At 47.2% G+C, this 20662-nt stretch overlaps 1 protein-coding gene across 2 annotated transcripts in view; it reads left to right on the top strand.

Annotated features, from left to right (window-relative positions):
* The window catches only part of LOC137436757 (NSFL1 cofactor p47), an 86930-nt gene that overhangs the window by 36949 nt on the left and 29319 nt on the right, over positions 1-20662 (top strand). For both annotated transcript variants that reach the window (XM_068130824.2, XM_068130825.2), the window contains exons 2-4: positions 9284-9375; positions 9974-10051; positions 15227-15386. In XM_068130824.2, coding sequence (XP_067986925.1) covers positions 9284-9375; positions 9974-10051; positions 15227-15386 — 330 coding nt within the window. The remainder of the gene's footprint in view (positions 1-9283; positions 9376-9973; positions 10052-15226; positions 15387-20662) is intronic.

Below are 20662 nucleotides of genomic sequence, written 5' to 3'. Positions count from 1 at the left end.
ATCTGGGGCGGAGCTAACGAGCCGAGGGCGTGTCACTCCCCGCCGGATATACGCGGCCCCGCGCCGGATGTGACGACAGATGCGCCTCAGCTTGGAGAGAGAAGCCACCGCCACCCCCAGCGCGACGATACCTCCCCGCATCTTTGGACCGGACCGGACCGTACTGTACCCTGCCCCGAGCCCAGGAGGACCTGGAGCCATCGATACCCGCTTTCCTGTCATCAACCCCCGTGTGAGTCAGCCGTTGTCCCGTTTGTCTGTCGTCTGTCCGGGGTTAATATAAGAGTGTGTCTAAGTGCCTGTCTTTCTGTGATTATACCTCTCGTCCTTGTAATCTAACCTTTCCGTACGAATATAATCTCCTCCGGAGGTCTTGAGAATTGAAACATTGGTGTCGTATTGTGTTATTGTAATCCAGCCGGGTGTCTTCTTTTTCTTATTGAGCCAGCATCGCGCGACTAGTCAACGTTCGGGTATAATATCGAGTATAATCTTGTGCAGACGTGGTCATACCAAAACCGCTCGGTAAACTAACATCTAAGCCACGTCTGTAACAATTGGTGTCGAGGAGTGGAATTCGAACCCGGGACTAAATTTATTAGGCCCAAATTGGTAACAAGTAGAATCGATTCGGAGCGCGTTTCCCGCGCGAAATTATAACGGCGAAATTTGAATTTGTTTTACGAAAATAAAATAAAAAACCGAATTTTGAAAGTCGCGCTATGGCGGGTCAAGACGGCTGGGGTCCGGTAGGGGAGAGTGAGGCAGGGTCGGTCCAGGACCAAATTGAGGGACATGAGGGACATGAGGAGAGCGAAACAGCTGGGGTAGCAGGTGCACAAAATGGCGCTCTCGCGCACGATGCTTCGGGCGCGCAAAAAGGCGCCTCGCTGGTCACCGTGCCCGCGACCGAAGTAGCGCCGCTGGGAAGATTGGAACTTTTTTTTATACAAATGACGGCCCTTATGGAAAAGAATAGTGAGCGATTGGAAAACCAAATGGGGGTAATGGGGAACCGGATGGATGCTCAGAGTGAGCAAATGAGGGTTGATAGTGAGCGATTGGAGGGCCAAATGGGGGTAATGAGGGACGAAGCGAGGGGTACCAGTGAGGGGTTAGACAATAATTTTAAGGGATTAGACGAGAAATTTGGGAAATTGGACAATAGATTAGGGGAAATACAGGAGGGGTTAACGGGGGTAGAAAACAGAATGGCCGCTCAAGAGAATCAAATGGAAGGGATGCAAAAAGGGTTAGAGGGGTTAGAAAACACCATGGAAGGCAAATTGAGGGACATGAGGGACCAAGCGGAAAGGGAAGTTAACCAAATGGGGCAGCAGATAGAGGGGGTCAGAATGGGGGTAGAAACCAAACTGGATGCTCACAGGGAGGAAATGGAGCAGATGAGGGTGGCATCTGGGCAGGAGATGCAAGTGATGGGAGAGGAGATCAGAAGAGGAGTGAGTGAGGAGGTCGGAGGAGTGCGCGAGGAGGTGAGGCACTGTAAGGAGCGCATGGAGAAAGAGGTGAGAAAGGGGACTGTAAAATTGCAAGGTGGTATAGAGGAGTTGACGCTGGGAGTAGAACAACTGACAGTGGGACAAAAGGAGTTGGGGGACCAGGTAAAGAAGAACACAGCGGTAATAGAGGGTTTAAAATCGACACAGAAGGAGATGAAAAAGGACGTAGGGGTAATTAAAAAAGAGTGTCAGACGGTACATGAGGACCTGACGAGGAAAATGGACAAGGTGGTAGAGGTAATGGAGGTTAAAGAGCGGGAGGTGCGGGAGCACATAGAAAAAAATAAAGTGGAGTTAGAGGAAGAACTTAAAGGGGCGCACGAAGAGATGAAGGAGATGAAGCAAAAATTAGAAGAAGTGGAAGAAGGGGTGAGCGAAATTAAAAAGCGACGGAGAGAGGATAAGAAAGAGATAAAAGAGGAAGTAAAAGAATTGGTCCAAAGTCTGTGTTTGGATCGTGATGATGTGCTCATTAACCGGATGAGGGATTCGCAGGTGATGGAGGAGAAGCGAAGAGGAAGAGGACCCGGTGTAAGTGGTGACCAATATGGTCGTGCGTATGATGCGCCAGGGGATTTAATAAGCTTGGGGGTCGAGATAGACCCGGGTGTTCGTGAGAGGCCGTGGGCGAAGTGTGCGACAGGTCTGGGGTGCGAAAGAGGAGGTGTGCAAGAAAGTCCGACTCTGGGGTGTGTGAGGAAAAAGTGCGTGCCAAGGAGTGAGTGTGCTGGCGAGAGTGAGTCGGTCGTAACGCGTGTGCGAGGGGGCACATGGAAGCGCGGTGTGGTGAGTGTTACAGAGGGTGTGACGGGAGAGTGTGCGCAGGAGTGTGCGCGAGAAAGGTGTGTGACGGACAGGTGCATGAGGAAAGAGTGCGCTGTCAGAAGTAAGGAAGAGTGTCCACCTGTGGTGAGGGTTACAGAGGGAGTAACGGGAGAGTGTGCGCGAGAAAGGTGTGTGACGGGCAGGTGCACGAGGAAAGAGTGCGCTGTCAAGAGTAAGGGTGAGTGCGTTGTCACGAGTGGAGGTGAAAGTAGTGAGAGTGACATGGAGCGTGAGTTAGTTGTGACAGGTGAGCGAGGATGTACACCTGGGATGGAAGGATGCACACCTGGAATGGTAGAGCGTGAGTGGGAATGCACGCTGGAGTTGGTGGTGAGGCACGTGGTTGGGTGTGCGAATGAGAGCACACCTGTGATTGTCACAGAGGAGGTGACTGAGGAGGGGGCGCGAAGAGGTGTTTTGGTGAGGTGTGCGACCAACGAATGTGTGCCAAAGTGTTCGGTGGTCAGGTGTGTGACCAAGGCTGTGAGTGGAATGGGTGTACCGAGGTGTGTAAGGAACGGTACGAGGAGCATGGAAACGGCTGGATGTGTGAGCAAGGAACGGGCTGCGGGGTGTAAGCGTCCAAGTGAAGCATCGACGTTAGACGGGTTAGAGGTTAGGTCGACTTTTAGCCGAAGCGGGCCCTCGGTGCGTGCCGGGCCTCGCTTTGAACGGCCGCGTCCAGGCTCCACTAGGTGGAGCGGGCAGCTGGATAGGAAGGGTCGTCATGGCGACCACGTTTTGTGGAGACGTGCCGGCAGGTCGAGATCGGGACAGTGGATGGCTCCACGCCGAAGTGGTGCGTGGGATCTCGGCCCGGGTAAGCCCCCGTCCCTGCACCGAGTGCCGGACGCATCCAGCCGCTGGCACAAAACAACCAGCATCCATTGCTTGGCTTCACGAAGCCAGGCTTTGGACAGGGATTGGCGCACCGAGAGGTATTAGTGAGTAGACTGGGTGATGAGGTTAGTGTTTTGGACCCAAAATTAGAGAAAAACAAAATTTGATGATTGGCAAGGGATTGGCAGTAGTGATTGGCAGATGATGGGCAGTGATTGACAAATTTTTAATTTGTTGAAATTCGATGTGCAAAATTGGTAGTGAGAGACCCCCGATGTGGTGGGATGGCAAATCCACCATCCTTCCCATGTGGGGGGCAAAGGAGCAATAGTTTATGGGGTGTATGGCAGTGAAAACTAGCCCGGGTGGGTTAGGTTATATTGATAGGGCCCTAGAAGATGACATTAGGTAACGTTAAGTTTAGTTAGTGACTGATACCTGTAGTGGGGACGCAAGTAGATTAGTATGGATGATAATGACGTGGGAGCGCAATAGTTTAAAGGGACGACTGGGAAGCGCAAGTTTCAGAAGGGAGTAGTTAGATGAGATGATGCCGTGTGTGTGTGAGGATGGAACAGGTGTGATTGCACAGGTGTGCAACTGGACAGGTGTGTGGAGCAGTGTGTGAGTAGTGAGTGTGTGGATCAGCGCGAATGCGCTTGGGGAGAGAAGGGTGCAGGTGGCACCAGGTGTGAGAGCACAGGTGTGCAAGTACAGGTGTGTGGAGAGAGTTGGAGTAAGTGGTACGGAGTGGTGTGCATGGTGCGAAGGTGTGGATGGGGGAAGAGTGGACCCCTATCACGGATACCCGGGGCGGGTAGTGTAAGTGTTAGGTAGAGGGTATAGGTAAATTGTGGTTGGATATTGGCATTTGTGGTGCGGTTGCAGAATGGTGTTGTGAATGGGTGCATTAGTGTTGTGGAAATGGCTGGGCGTGTAGCCTGTTAGTGTGTGTAGTTGGTTGGGCACTCCACCACTGTGAGGATGTCGGCCAGGTGAGGCCGCAGGTGGGCTCTGGGAGCCGGTAGTTGTGAGTGGGTGCCTGAGGATCCCGGGTGTGGATCGGGCAGCCCAGTGCCAGAGAGGGCACCGAGTGGGGAGAGTGCCAGAGGGCCTTCCCCAGGTAGTTAGGTTAGGGTAAGGAGCAGGTAAGCTCGGAGGCAACTGCAGTGGTGGAGGTGTGCAGGTGGGTAGACCCACTGGGAGAGGTACACGTCGCAGCCCAGAAATTGTACGAGGGCACCGGGAGATGAATCGGGGGAGTGAGACCCCAAATTGAAGAGCACCACAGTTTGGCCAATGGGAATTGGTTTTTAGAACCCATAGTGTAAGAGGGCCAATGGTTTGGCCGGAGAAAGACCCCGGGTAGTGTAAAGTTGTTAAAGTCATTTAGGAGATAGTTAGGATTGATGAACCTGTCGCACCATACGCAGCCACTTACCTGTGGTGATGATGATGACTCCACACCTGTGTTTTCTTTGTTTGTTGCAGGAAATGAGATTGCTGTGTGGATTTGTGAGACGCATCACGACGTGGATGAGACATTGGGGTGATTCCATCTCTCCCTCCCTAGGAGGGACTGATGATGAATTGGTAATGACAAATTTTGATGTTGAGTTGAAAATGGCAAATTTTGATGAGAGTTGAAAATGGCAAATTTGATTGGTTAGGAGGGAGAGAAGACGAATTTGGTTTATGGGAGGAACGGGGAAGACAGTAGGGATGTTTGTTGATTTGTAAAGTAGATGTTTATGGGTAGTGTTGTGTTGTGTGGATACAGTAAGGGGTAAGGGAGGGGCCATGTAGGTTACCTGGTGGGGGGGGGGGGGGGCGTACGATAGGAACGTACCTGTCTCACCTGGTTCCCATGTGCCCCCAGTGTGCATCACCTTACATTGCGTGCACTTTTGCGCCCTTACCACCTTACTCACTTGTTTCTTCTTTTGTCTCCCACCTCCGAGGATCTGGCTTTGGGGTAGAGAGAGAGGAGAGAGAGGTGCTGGCTGCGCAGTTGTGGGCCTGCACTTTCGCTGTTTGCTGCCGGGATCGATACACCATATGGACCGCAATGTTTGTGGCCACCCACAATGGACCGCAGTTCGTTTGCGGCCAAGCACCACCCGGGGATGGACCTATGGATCAACGTGGCACCTATGCCATACAGGTGAACCACTAATAGTTAACACCACCAAGTGCACCACAAGAAGAGCAAGAGACACCTGCAGGGTTAGGGGTTGTCGAATTTATTTTTATTCCAATGAACAATGGTGACTGCACCGATTGGTGGTGGGGTGGTGCTTTTGATGCTCGGGAAGGGTGCTCTGCACGTTATTAAAGGCCGTCGGCCACAGAGCACTCGTGGGTTGGTGTATCGATGTTGGCAAGCGCGCTCTCTCTATGCATAACATCTGCATGTGTTCCTCCAAAAACAGGTCCTGGATCGTAGTGTAAATAGCAGCGTAGTCTTGTAAATAATGCTCCCTACCGGCTGTATGTTTAGTTTGAGGATTCTTTCCGGATTCGGTTATCCTGTGGGTGTGTTTCTGTGAGGAGAAGGGTGCAACGTCGCAGGGGGACATATTTACTCATTTGTGAATATCTGTAAAACTGTCGCACTCAGGGTAGAGTTAATAGTAGAGGGAACTACATTGCGTGCCACACTAAAGTAGGTAAAAATTTATCGGGTCGGGACGCCCCGAGGGTAGAGAAGGGTGCAATGTTGCGAATATGGAATTTGGCCTCCATATCCGCTTGTAAATATTCCCCTATTTTCTCCAATACTCCCCAACTTTCCCCAATCCCCCATTCCCTAGTCCCATTGCATGTAAACAACAATCAGTAGAGCCGACCTTCCCCTTATTCCCCCATTAAATGTCGTGCCCAGGTCCACCGCACCACACGTAGACAACTTTCGGACATCTTCCTAGTTATTCTTAATCTATGTCAGTTAAGGCCTCGTTTCCATTAATTATGACTCTTCGTTGCACCAGAATGTGATTATATGGCATCAGTAGTGAGTTTAGGACCTTTCCCATACCTCCTCCCATCTTCTTCCCCAAACAACAACAATAACAACAACTACAACAACAATTACAACTACAACAACAACTACAACAACAATTACAACTACAACGACGACTACAACAACAGAGGGGCGGGGAGTGTGCGTCCTCACACCGGCTCGGTTACCCGCCATGACCATGCGCTCCACGGCGTTACCCCGAAGGGGCTGGCTGTCAGCTCCTCGTCAGGGGCGGAGCCAGTAACCCCCCCACGCACCCAATGAGAAGCAACGTGCCGATTCCATCTGGGGCGGAGCTAACGAGCCGAGGGCGTGTCACTCCCCGCCGGATATACGCGGCCCCGCGCCGGATGTGACGACAGATGCGCCTCAGCTTGGAGAGAGAAGCCACCGCCACCCCCAGCGCGACGATACCTCCCCGCATCTTTGGACCGGACCGGACCGTACTGTACCCTGCCCCGAGCCCAGGAGGACCTGGAGCCATCGATACCCGCTTTCCTGTCATCAACCCCCGTGTGAGTCAGCCGTTGTCCCGTTTGTCTGTCGTCTGTCCGGGGTTAATATAAGAGTGTGTCTAAGTGCCTGTCTTTCTGTGATTATACCTCTCGTCCTTGTAATCTAACCTTTCCGTACGAATATAATCTCCTCCGGAGGTCTTGAGAATTGAAACATTGGTGTCGTATTGTGTTATTGTAATCCAGCCGGGTGTCTTCTTTTTCTTATTGAGCCAGCATCGCGCGACTAGTCAACGTTCGGGTATAATATCGAGTATAATCTTGTGCAGACGTGGTCATACCAAAACCGCTCGGTAAACTAACATCTAAGCCACGTCTGTAACAATATATATATATATATATATATATATATATATATATATATATATATATATATATACACACACACACACATATATATATATATATATATATAGTTGCGGTTTTGAGAACCCTCCACTTTGTAAATATTTGTAATAATCCCTTATAAATAATCCCCTGTAAATATCCCCATTTTCTAATGTTAAACGAGAGCACCCTAGATAGGCCACGAGCAACATGTAGGACACAATAGGATCTTCTTTAGTTATTTCATTAGTATGTGTTTCAGGTAAGGATCTGTTCCCAATAGTTTGACTCTGCGTAGCATTAATCAAATAACCTAGCCCCCTTATCAAATTCCCATCCTATTCATTTGGCGGCTTTACCCTCTCCAAATTATATGGCGCGTCTCTGCCAGCCGCAGCGCCCGTCTAAAGATGCCATAAGCCACGTGGCAGAGTTGGAGAAGAAGGGGGAGGAGTTACCCAAGCACCAGGAACAAAGGCGTGGCCCCATCAAGGGGCGGACCGGTGAGCGCTCGCGACCAATCAGGGCCGAGGCAAGCTCACCGATGGGCGTATCCTAAAGGCGCAAGCGGCTTAATACGCGAGTGGCCAATATAAGCGGCCGCGTGGGACTACTTGAAGAGATGTGCCCGGGAGAACAACTTCAGCGGATGAGTAAGTTGGACCGAAGGAGAGTGACAGAGTCGAGCTACCCGAGGCAAGTCAAAGAGAGAGAGAGGGTCGGTCCGCTACCGCGACAATATTAACCGCGCTGTCTGCCGGGTTTCGCCACGAACTGAAACGTGGACCATTGTGGAGCGTGACCCTGGAGCCGGACCTCAACGCTGAACCACCTGCCCGAACCTCGACGCCTTCCATCGGCCTGGACCCTTCTCTTCCTTCCCACCACCACCACCTTTTGGTGTAAGTGTATTTGTTCTGTCCTGGGCGTGTTAATTAAGAGTGTTTAAGGATTGCCCTGTGTCCTTTTATTTCCTTCTTCTGTATATTCTTGCCCTTTCGTTTCCTCTTGAGTTCTTGTATAATAAATCATATTTGTTCTTTCTTTACCCCTTGGTTTCTTCTCATCCGATTGCTTTCGTCCTGTCCCCAATTGATATACGTGGCACGATTCGGCCGACCGTTGTAATCGGGTTTAGTCTTTTGTTAACGGCTCGGATTTCGGACTGCTAACCGCTCGGCAAACTCCATCTTGTCCGGGTCCGAGCAGGGAATTATATCCCTGCTTTGCGGAGGGATTGGTAAGGTATCTGGGAACCCATTGACCAATCACCCTGGCCAATCTCACCCCGCAAAGAGCATGTAATTTCCAGGAACGGAGGATCGGCCAGTGTAAAAGACAAGGGGATTAATCTCCCCTTGGTAAGGGGAGCGCCGACCCCCGGTTCCGCAACAATATATATATATATATATTTTTAGTCTGTCTACCTGTCTGGTAGTCAAAAATAATTGAAAATCATTCCAAACGGGAAACTTTGTTTTTAAGAACATCATAAAGGACACAAATGGGCACGAATAACAAATGTAACGTGTTTGATAAGGTGGTGGAAAAGATGCTGCATCAATGGCAGAAAACTTCTGGGGGAAATTTCTACAACCTTAAATTATTATTATTTTTTCAATCGAGAATTATTTACTGAAAACCCTGATGCACAAACCGCCTTATTGAGCAGTATTTGGACAAAATATTCCAGCATTTTACAACTCGTCCAATCAATTTGGCACTTGCATACCCTCCCATGTCATTTTGTTCAAGACTGTGCAGGGTAAGCTGTTCTATGAAATCGAGTTTCATAATTGAAGTGAGTTTACCAATCCACGATTATGTCAAACGATGGTATTTTAAATATGGTGAGTTTTGGCCAGAGGTGTGCCGATGATACACCCACAGAGTATCGCACCTGTCTGTGATTAGCATTGTGGTGTACTTGCCTCGTTTCTAATTTCATTATTTTGTTGATTGTAGTGGTGTGGATGCTACTGAGAATCGCCAAAACTTTTGAGGGTAGTTGCTGAAAGTCTCGAACTGTATGCATGTCTGATGTACACAAACACAATTGGTGTATGCATGTCTGATGTATGCAAACACGAGTAGTGTATGCATGTCTGGTGTGCACAAACACAAGTGGTGTGTACGAGTTGAGGGAATGAGACCACAATCTAAATGCAATTTGGATCACCGATTCTGTAGTTGGTGATGTCTGCCAAACGTAATGATTTGTTATCTCTGTTCAGCTGGCCTTGGCGAGTTTTTTTGAAGATGGAGGAGACGAATGTGAAGAAGTGGTTGCACCGGTCCCCATGAGTAGTGGACAACCATCTGTTTCGTGAGTATCATTCAGCAGCATGAATTATGGTGGAGGCTTTCGATGGGTAAAAAAACACAAGAAGCAGTTTCCAATTCAAAGCCAACCCTGGGGGTGGGAGGGGATTAGGAGTGGAGGCTGGGGGGCGGGTGCTATGAGTGGAGGCTGGGGGGCGGGGGCTAGGAGTGGATGCTGGGGAGGGGGGCTAGGAGTGGAGGCTGGGGGGAGGGGGGCTAGGAGTGGAGGCTGGGGGGTGGGGGCTAGGAGTGGAGGCTGGGGGGTGGGGGCTAGGAGTGGAGGCTGGGGGGCGGGGGCTAGGAGTGGAGTCTGGGGGGTGGGGGCTAGGAGTGGAGGCTGGGGGGCGGGGGCTAGGAGTGGATGCTGGGGTGGGGGGCTAGGAGTGGAGGCTGTGGGGGGGAGGGGCTAGGGGTGGGGGGATGTATGGATGGATGGAGGGAGGGGTGGGGTTGAGTACAAATTGACCCTCTTTGTTTTTTGAAAGTCTATCTTGAGACCTCCTTCGATGCCTTTTCTTTACTGTTCTCTATCTCTCTATCTCTATCTCTATCTCTCTCTATCCTCATTGTGTTCCACCATGCCATTTTATAAATCGTTCCAGCTCCAGTTCTGCACGGATAACTCGGCTAGACGATTTGAACACGTCAAACCAGGACGACAGCGATGATGAGGGACAGAGGTGAAGCTTAATAACCACACCTGTCCACACCTCACATTTTCACCACTTGACATCTCGCTGTAATGTCCTAAATACTATTATTTTTAGATTGGCTGTTTGGTAGTTGTTGTTTTATTATTGCCATTCCTTTTGAAAAAAACCCCCCAAAAAACAGGGGGATATTGTAATCGGCTCTGTCTGTCCATCACGCTATATCCTCCAAGACGGTTGGGCAGAAATTCACCAAACTTGGGCGTTATGATCACCACATGGCAAGAAAGTGCAATGCCAGTGTCATTTTTCACCGTGCTCCCTTGGGTGGGGTCAAAAGGTCAAATACTGAAGAATGCAATTATGGGCACATTTTGAAACATTTTAAAACATTTTAAAATGAAACATTGTATTTGCAATCAATATTGTATGAATGAATTTTTTATGAATTTTATGTCTGCCAAATTTTGATTTTATGTCCATTGTCTGCCAATGAATTTTATGTATGAATTTTTTTAATGCCTGGTGTTGGCTTAGCGGCTAGGGTGCCAGCTTGGGATCCTAGGATCCTGGGTTCGAATCCCGGTCGATCGCTGAATTAACGCCAGGGGGGGTTGACTCAGCCTGTCATCCTTCCGAGGTCGGCTAATTGAGTGCCTGTTCACTGGTAATTCCCTGTTTGTCGTAAAAGGCGACAAACAGGGTTGGCGGCAGGAAGGGCATCCGGCCGTAAAACATTGCTTCAAAAAGGGGACCAACAAAAACAACAACAACCACGGTGCCCGAAAAAGGCCAACCCCTGCTTTGCGGGGAAAATTGGCCTCTAAAGGTGGGTTTTTTTTTTGGTTTTTTTTGTATGATGCATGAAATATAAATATTTTTGGGATTTGACCCCCAATTCATGCCCTGCTAAGGGTTGGGGACTTAGGGTCATGTCAAAACTGGGTTTAAAATTTTTTAACAAAAAAATTGATATTGGGTCATTCCTGGTGGAACCTTTTGTGTCTCAACTTTGCTTTAGGTGGGAAGTGAGGGGATTTGCAATGGCGTGCCATCATCTTCACTTTTATTATTATTATTATTAGGTGCATTGTATTGAAGGTACATTATTATTATTATTATTATTATTATTATTATAACTACGACTATCATGCAAGACCCATCTGTTCCCTGAGAGGAATACCAATCTTTGCTGTGATGGCTAATCTATGGGGCAAGAACAAAAAAGGATTCCTGGGAGATGCTGGCTATCCCCGCACGTAGGGCAGTGTCGTAATTTAACGTTGCCGTTTCGCCATGTGTGCTCATGTACCCACACACAAACCTTCCTTTTCTATTGCATCACAAACCTCTGAGAGTTTCCTGAATCCACCGTCATTGGTTTCATTGAAATCCGTTAATCCGTTCTCAAGTTATGGCACGACAGACAGACAAACACCACTCCTTTTATAATACACATTAACAAATAACCCGTCCTTATGGATGGGTTAATTCTCCCTCCCCCATCCCCACTTTTATGATTTATGACAGACTAGCGGGGTCACCCGTGGGAATCCCACGGGCATGGATGTGTGTGACATTTTGACATATTGAGTTAGATGCTGCACATTCATTTTTACAAAATGGTTACTGGCAAGTTATCAGATCCAGAAATGGTGTGATGAACACAATTTATTTATTTCACATAATATGTGACTCCTCACTCCTCTCCACCTGACACTCTCCTGTCTCCACCTGACACTCTCCTCTCTCCACCTAGCACTCCTCTCCTCTCCAATCCCTCACATTCCTCTCCTTTCCAATCCCTCACCTCTCCAATCCCTCACACTCCTCTCCTCTCCAATCCCTCACACGCCTCTCCAATCGCGCCTCACACTCCTCTCCAATCGCGCCTCACACTCCTCTCCAATCGCGCCTCACACTCCTCTCCAATCGCGCCTCACACTCCCCTCCAATCGCGCCTCACACTCCCCTCCAATCACTCCTCTCCAATCGTGCCTCACACTCCTCTCCAATCGCGCCTCACACTCCTCTCCAATCGCGCCTCACACTCCTCTCCAATCGCGCCTCACACTCCTCTCCAATCACGCCTCACACGCCTCTCCAATCGCTCCTCACTCGCCTCTCCAATCGCTCCTCACTCGCCTCTCCAATCGCTCCTCACTCGCCTCTCCAATCGCTCCTCACTCGCCTCTCCAATCGGCTTTCCCCGTCTCGTTTCTCTCGTTTTTCTCCCGTCTCGTTCTTTTTCTTGCTCCAAATCGGCCCGTCTCGCCCGTCGGCCTGTCGGAATCGGAAATCGGCCCGTCTTGCTTTCGTGCTTGCACGTAAATAAATTGTGTTCATTACACCATTTCTGGATCTGATGACTGGATTTTGTAAAAATGAATGTGCAGCATCTAACTCAATATGTCGAAATGTCACACACATCCATGCCCGTGGGATTCCCACGGGTGACCCCGCAAGTTTGCATTGACGTTCGTCGATGGACTCGTTCGCCCATCTCATTCGTTTTCTTGCTACATCCTGTTCAAGTCTGCGTTCTTCATCGATCGTCTCATTCATTTTGGAAATAGAAGTTTCCACGCAGCGCATGAATTTTTACGATCCTCAAGAGGAATTTGTCTCGTAATCATCAAATGATAAATGGCAAGTAAATTATATTGTGGAAAATTAAAGATTTCAAATAAACCTATTTAAAGTGTATGCGCACATAACTAATTTTAAAAAACGAAGAAATATCTCTCGGTAATTTCCTGAAACATATTTTACTTCTGGCTAATAATGTTGAATGAAATAAAAACGAAGAAATATATGTCGGCATCATTGTTGACGTTTTTGTGACGACTGTCGTCAAACGAAAAAGTAATATATCTTAACGGAAAAGCAAAAGCGAATTTTTTATATATATCGACACGTTGCCGTCGGTGTCATGTTGGGCGGTGTATGATACACCATGACGCGATTTTTAAAAATATATCTCTGCATTTTCCCGCGTGTGTGGAATGTTCTCAATTATTGCTGACACCGAGTCCAAAACCATCGATAAAAATGAAATCATATGTTGAGTTAGATTGGAGATAAAGGCGTGAGAGAGACTCAATGGCCTTGAAGTTACAGGCCTTTGAGAATTCATTTCGTTCTATAAACGGCAACTTTCATCGGATTTTCTTCCCGTTTTTTTTCAACCGAGTCGAAAACTATGTTAGCGACTGTGAAAAATGAAATGATATATCGAATTTTTAATATGTATCGACACGTTGCCGTCGGTGTCATGTTGGGCGGTGTGTGATACACCATGACGCGATTTAAAAAAATATATCTCTGCATTTTCCCGCGTGTGTGGAATGTTCTCAATTATTGCTGACACCGGGACTAAAACCTTCGATAAAAATGAAATCATATGGTGAGTTAGATTGGAGATAAAGGCGTGAGAGAGACTCAATGGCCTTGAAGTTACAGGCGTTTGAGAATTCATTTCGTTCTATAAACGGCAACTTTCATTGGATTTTCTTCCCGTTTTTTTTCAACCGAGTCTAAAACTATGTTAGCGACAGTGAAAAATGAAATGATATATCGAATTTGATTTGAAATAAAACTGGGAGAGAGAGCAAGACACCACGGGCCTACAAAACAGGCCTCAAAGCTGTGCGAGTTAATAAAATGGTGGATATTTGTTTATAATTATATGAAGCCACTCCCAGAATGGGTGGAGCTATGGGTGGAGCTACTCTGCAAACCGAGTAAGCCACACCCCGGACAGATGCCCAACAGACAGACAGACAGACAGACAGAATCATCTATGGCTATTATAATATAGATGGGTTTTTCCCTCTGCCTTGAACCCCAAGGACTATAAAAAAATGTTAACCACCTAAAACCTTCTCACAAAACCATTGGTGTTTAACTTGTTCCATCCAGCAGTTCAGGAGAGCTTTAAATTTCAAATGAACACACAAACTATGATATTTAGGATGAGTATTCCCCCTTCCATGATGTCTGTGGTTTTTATGTAGAATGCAGTGAATCTGGGTATTTTCTTGTGCCTTGTAATAACCCCTCCCACCAGGAGGGGCGCTATGCCATACACATTTACATTTTGAAAATTGGGGTGCCCCACCTGAACCCCAGAGGCTATTAAATTTTTTTGATGCCTCCACCAATGAAGTGGCTGGAAGCATTATGTTTTCGGGTTGTCCATCCGTGTGTCCGTCCATTCGGCCGTGATAGGTTTTCGTTGCTGGGATAACTTGAGAACGGCTGAAGGGGTCAAAGTCAAACTTGGTACAGGTATGTATGATTATGTAAAGATTAACTGATTTGATTTTGGGGTCGAGGTCAATGGTCAGATGTCATGTTAAGTAAAAATTATGTTACCAGGCCAACTTGTGAACCAGTGATTGGATTTTTTTTTTTTTAGCAAACTTGGTTACAAGTATATATGATGCAAAGATGAACTGATTGGATTATGGCATCAAGGTGTCGAAGGTCGAAGGTCATAGGTCATTTCAGGTTAAAATTTGATAACTTTAGAACTTCTACGGGGATTTAAATCAAACTTCGTGTAAGTATGTATCATGATGTAAACATTAACTGAGATTTTTTGGTTAAGAGGTCAAAGGCCAGAGGTCATGTAAAATTATTTCATTACCGCGATAACTTAATGGCTGAAGGGAACCAAGTCAAACTTGGTCCAAGTATGTATAATGCTGAAAAGATAAATGGATTACATTAAGAGGTCAAAGGTCAGAGATCCCATTAGGTAAAAATTCTGTTACTGTGCTAACTTGTGAACCAGTTATTGTATTTTGACCAAACTTGGTACAAATATATTTTATGGTGAAATGATGAACTGACTAGATTTCGGCATCAAAGGTCAGAGGTCATGTCAGGTAAAAATGTGATACTTGAACAGCTGAAGGGATTAAAATCAAACTTGGTACAAGTATTATAATGATGTAATAATGTGGGCGGAGGCATATTGGTCGACATCGCAACATTGAAGAGTGCCGTTCTGGTTTATCTCCGAAAACCCTCCCATGCACACCCTGAGTATAACCACCAGTTTTCAACTCAATCCTTGCAACAGTTCAGGAATGCATAGAAGTCAAACGAACAAACCCATCACACAAACACACATGGACTTCTCTAAATCCTGTATACACTGCATGATTATTTTCGCATTGTCTTTTTCTCTGGATGCAGGTTTTATGCCGGTGGCTCGGAACATAGCGGGCAGCAGATAGTAGGACCACCACGTCGCCGTGGTGCCAATGAGATTGTTGACCATCTGTTCAAGGAGGCCAAGGAGCATGGAGCAGTGCCCGTAGAGAGCACCGCAGGACTGCGTGGAAGCAAGACTAAGGCATGGTGACATGAGAGTTGGAAATTAGCATGGATTGAAAAAGTATTCTTGATATCCTGTTATTGATTTATTAGTCCCCTACTCTGAGGGGACAATTGGTTTGCTCTCCGTCTGTCTGTCCGTCCATCCCACCTGTTATTTTTTTTTTTTGTATTTTCTCCATACCCTTGAACATATTCAACTGAAACTTGGTACATGGCTTTGATAAGTTAAGCTTCAAGTGATTGTGAGATTGTCGATATCTGGAGGGACGATAAAATCGACCAGCAAAAAATGCATACCGCCAACCCATGCACATAATCTTTACAATCAAATTCTAGCTTCACACCACCAGGGGGTGCTATCTTACTACATACCTACCTACATACGTGATTGTGTGTCAAGTGTGTCAAGGCCTTAGCCCAAATGACAAGTTCCGTTGAAAAGTCTCCTTCTGAGTCATCGTCTTGTTGTTGAGCTTCCTTCTATGGATTACCAACACTGTCGATGTCAATCGGTCAATGTAGGTCACTTCAAAATCGCGGTCGGCTTCACACCACTCTTCAATTTCGGCTTCGCAACTTTTAAGTGGATTATCCTCACTTGCTTGCCTCACAATACTGGAAATGTATTGGATATTAGATTTCTTCCCTCTGGTATTGAAACATACAAAATCCTCCTCATCTGACGAGCCTTCGACGAAAATAACACTTGGCAAAACCTTCCACCATGCCCTTTGTAAGGTTACAGACTCCACGGACTCACATACACAACAACAACAACAACAACAACAACATACATTTTAAAGGCCATTTTCCCGACTAGAGCGGGGGTTAGCCTTGCAGTCCCCATGACAATCTTCTACCCTGCCCATATGTAGTTGTAATTGTCATGGTTCTCTCTTTGAGGCAATGCTTTTATGGCCGGATGCCCTTCCTGACGCCATACTCCACGCATACTCCACGGACTCACATCTGATCATAAAAATACTTTGCCTTCTCAATTGACATCGTTCCTGAGATTGGTGCGCTCTCCGAATGCTGGACGGCAAACCATTCACACAGAACTTTATCTCGCTGCTCAATCTTTGGTTTGTGCAGAGAACGACCGCTTGTCAGCAGCTTTGTTTGTCTGACTTGGTGTAAACGTTCAGTAACTTGTCTTTTTGGGCCTTGATGACAGACATGGTTGGCCTTCTCGTCGATTGTGAGAGCAATCCTCTTCCTCGACCCAGCAGTACTGCTCGATGGGGTAATATAAGACATGATGCTTTGGAAAGCAAACTACTTCTTCTCCCCCCCCCCCCCCCCCGAGTTTTCACTTTTTTTTTTTTTTTTTTTTTTTTTTCTTTTTTTTTACAAGATCTAAGGCTCGTAATGGAGCACACACACACACACACACGGTTACGCATGTTCTACCTAAGATTTGGGATCCTGTGATTGGTTGTTGGGCGTCGAGAGCCGGATGTTTCATGATGATGATTAGGACATGTATTTATTTGTTCCTGGGTTTTGATACATTTAACTTCGACTCAGAAAACCTCACCGAAGGGTTTTCAAAAGCAAGGAAGGGAATGCTTAATGTTTTGAGAAGCCAATCTATTTTTGTGGCACATCGGATGATGTGGATTTACGACGGATGGACGCGGCTCTTGAACTATGAGGCTGCGACAGAGGTCCATTGAGAGAGAAGCCTCGTTTTCACTGCTGAGGCCAGGGTTGTGTTCTGTTACCAACTTTCATGTAGAGCGCTCGCTAAGTGAATCAAGCACTCAAGCAAGCACTCCATTCACAACTGTTGATAAGGAACAGCTTGTAGCTGCATGACAAATGAACATAACTTTGCTTGATTGTATCGTTTTTTTTTTGTTAACTCTCTCTTTTGAGGTAATAATTTTCACTACTTGCATTGTTTTGTAAACCGTACATGTGATCAATTATGGAAAACCCCCAGTACAACCTCCTACAAGCCACATTGTGACACACACACACCATACACACACCATGCACACCACACCGCACACGCACACCACACCGCACACGACACACACACCATGCACACTACACACACTATGCACACCACACACACTACACACACCACATACACACACCACGCACACTACACACACCATGCACACGACACACCACGCACACTACACACACCACGCACACTACACACACCACGCACACTACACACACCATGCACACTACACACACCATGCACACTACACACACCACACACACAGTACACACACCACACACACACTACACACCACACACACACTACACACACCACACACACTACACACACCACACACACTACACACACCATGCACACTACACACACACCACGCACACTACACACACACACACCACGCACACTACACACACCACGCACACTACACACACCATGGACACTACACACACACACCACGCACACACCATGCACACCACACACACACACACACACACACACACACACACACACACACACACACACACACACCACGCACACACACACGTTCACTGCTACATTGCACATGCATTTACAATAACAAATTGCTCGGTAATTCCCTGTGTGTCGCAAGAGGTGACTATCAGGGTTGGCGGCAGGATGGGCATCCGGCCGTAAAACATCACTTCAGAAAGGGGACCAAGGTGCCCAAAAAAGGCCAACCCCTTCTCTGCAGGGAAAATGGCCTCTAAAGGTGGTTCTTCAACAGACTTCAATACAATGCACAGTATATACATGGCACAAACATGCACCATATGCAACATTATGGGCACAGAGACAGGAATCCATTATAAACAAAATTGAGATAACAGTTGAGAATCAGAATAAATTCTCAAATGTAGAGAACGGTCTAAGGGTACTCGTGCCCATCAACGTTATGGCTTCCGGAGCTTAGTAATGAACGGGTAAATGATCAGGATCAGGACGAGGACGATCAGCAGCACCACTGAGCACCTACTGGCAGTATCAGGAAATGCTCTCGGTGAGTCAGCTCTGTTTTTTTGTTTTTTTTCTCCTCCTCCTCCTCCTCCTCCTCCTCCTCCTCCTCCTCCTCCTCCTCCTCCTCCTCCTCCTCCTCCTCCTCCCCCCTCCTCCTCCTCCTCCTCCTCCCCCCCTCCTCACATGAAGTTGGGTCACTGACACAGATCCTGGCCCACCACTTGGGTCGATTCTATCTATACACATTCTTTATCCATGCCTTTCTCCTTCATGTCTGCTTCCACACAATCACTTCATCTCCTCTTTGCCTGCCCTGCCATCTCTTTCCAGGTGGCATAATTCTCATCATCCTTCTACCCACATACTTCTCATTCCTTCTGATCACATGCCCATACCATCTTGATCTACTTCCCTGTACCTTCTTAGATGCTTCAACCAACTTCACAGTTCCTCTGATGTATTCGTTCCTCAAATGCTCTTCTTGCGTTACACCACTCAACCATCTCGGCATCCTCATCTCGGTCACATCTAATCTTTGCTCCAACCTTCTTATAGTTGGCCATGTCTCTGTGCTACACAACAGTGATGGCCTAAATACACCTTTCCCTTCAGTCTCGTCGGCATCTTTCTATCACAAAGCACTCCTGAAACCTTCTTTCAGTTACTCCAACCTTCCGGTATGCGGTATCCTGCTGCGCTACTGAGCCCAGGTACTTAAACTTCTGCACCTCCTTGACCATTTCCCCTTCAATCACCACTCCGTTTCCCTCAACATCTTCACTACTCACTGTACATCTCATGTACTCTGTATTTGACGGACTAATCCTCAAGCACCGATCATCCAATGCCTTCCTCCATTCTTCCAATTTCAATTCTACCTCTCCCTTACTATTGGCGCACAATACTACACAACAACACAACAGGCATTTTAAGGACATTTTCCCTGCTAGAGCGGGGGTTAGCCTTGCGGTCCCCATGACAATCTTCTCCATTTTGCCATATTTTCTGCATCTCCCCTTGTTAACCTCTTGCCCGCATTTCTTCTTCCACCACCTTCAGCCAAGTCTTTCTCGGTCTTCCCCATCCTTTACTTCCTTCTACGTTCATCTCCATCACTCTTCTCAACCAGTCACTTTCATCCTTCCTCAACACATGACCAAACCATCTCAACCTGTTAATATTCACAGCATCCATCATGGACTCTATTACCATCATCTTTCGCAATTCATCATTTGTCTTCCTCTCTCTCAACGATACTCCACACATCCACCGAACCATTCGTATTTCCACCCTTTCCAGCCTTCGTTGCTGCTCCACGTTCATTACCCATGTCTCGCTCCCATAAATCATAACACTTCTCACACATGCAGCATACACCTTTCCCTTCAGCTTCAACGACACTCCCCTCTTCGTCAGCACGCCACTCAGTTTCCGAAACTTCTTCCATGCACATCTCACTCCAGCAACCGTTGCCGGGTCTGATCCACCTTCACCATTCAGCATGTCTCCGAGGTAGCAAAATGTTTTCACACCTTCCAGCTTCACACTGTCTCCAAGATCCAACTCAACATTTCCTCCATCTGCAGCTCCCTCTGTGCACACCTTACACTTGAATGTAGCTGCCACATTGGGTTAATGACACTCTCAAACCACTACATTTTTGATGAACCCACTCAGTGCACATTGCACATTGAATGGAATTCACTCCGACATCCTTCTTGCACACAGCACACGGCCACTTCCCAGTTCTTTCCACCTCACCACATGCTTTACCACTTGCCATCACCTTCATTTTTCCAACAGTCACCTTCAGACCTTTTGTCTCCATACATTCTTTCCACTTGTTCATCTTCTCCTTCAGTCTATCCATACTTTCTGCAATCAACACCAGATCATCTGCATTCAACAACTCCCACGGTAAACCCTCCTTTATGTTCCGAGCCAGCACCTCCATCGCAGGTACAAATAGTAGTGGACTTAGTACCGACCCCTGATGCACTCCCAGCTTCACCTCAAACTCACCACTGTTCCCGTCCTTCGTCCTTGTGGCTGTGCGCGCTCTCTCGTACATTGCCATCACCACTCTGATCAACCATTCCTCCACTCCTAACTTCCTCAATGCCCATGTCACTAGTTCACGTGGAACCCTATCAAATGCTTTCTCCAGATCAACAAACCCAAGAAACAACTTCTTCCTCTTCTCCATGTACTTCTCCTACAACTGCCTTACAATAAAAAAAATTGCTTTTGTCGTTCCTCTTCCTGGCATAAATCCAAACTGCATTTCGTCGATCTTCACTTTCTTCCGTATCTTCCTCTCCAACACCCTTTCCAATACCTTCATT

Source organism: Myxine glutinosa, chromosome 11 (genome assembly GCF_964187855.1).
Source record: "Myxine glutinosa chromosome 11, kmMyxGlut1.1, whole genome shotgun sequence".
NCBI lineage: Eukaryota > Metazoa > Chordata > Myxini > Myxiniformes > Myxinidae > Myxine > Myxine glutinosa.
This window is presented reverse-complemented; position numbering and strand designations above follow the sequence as displayed.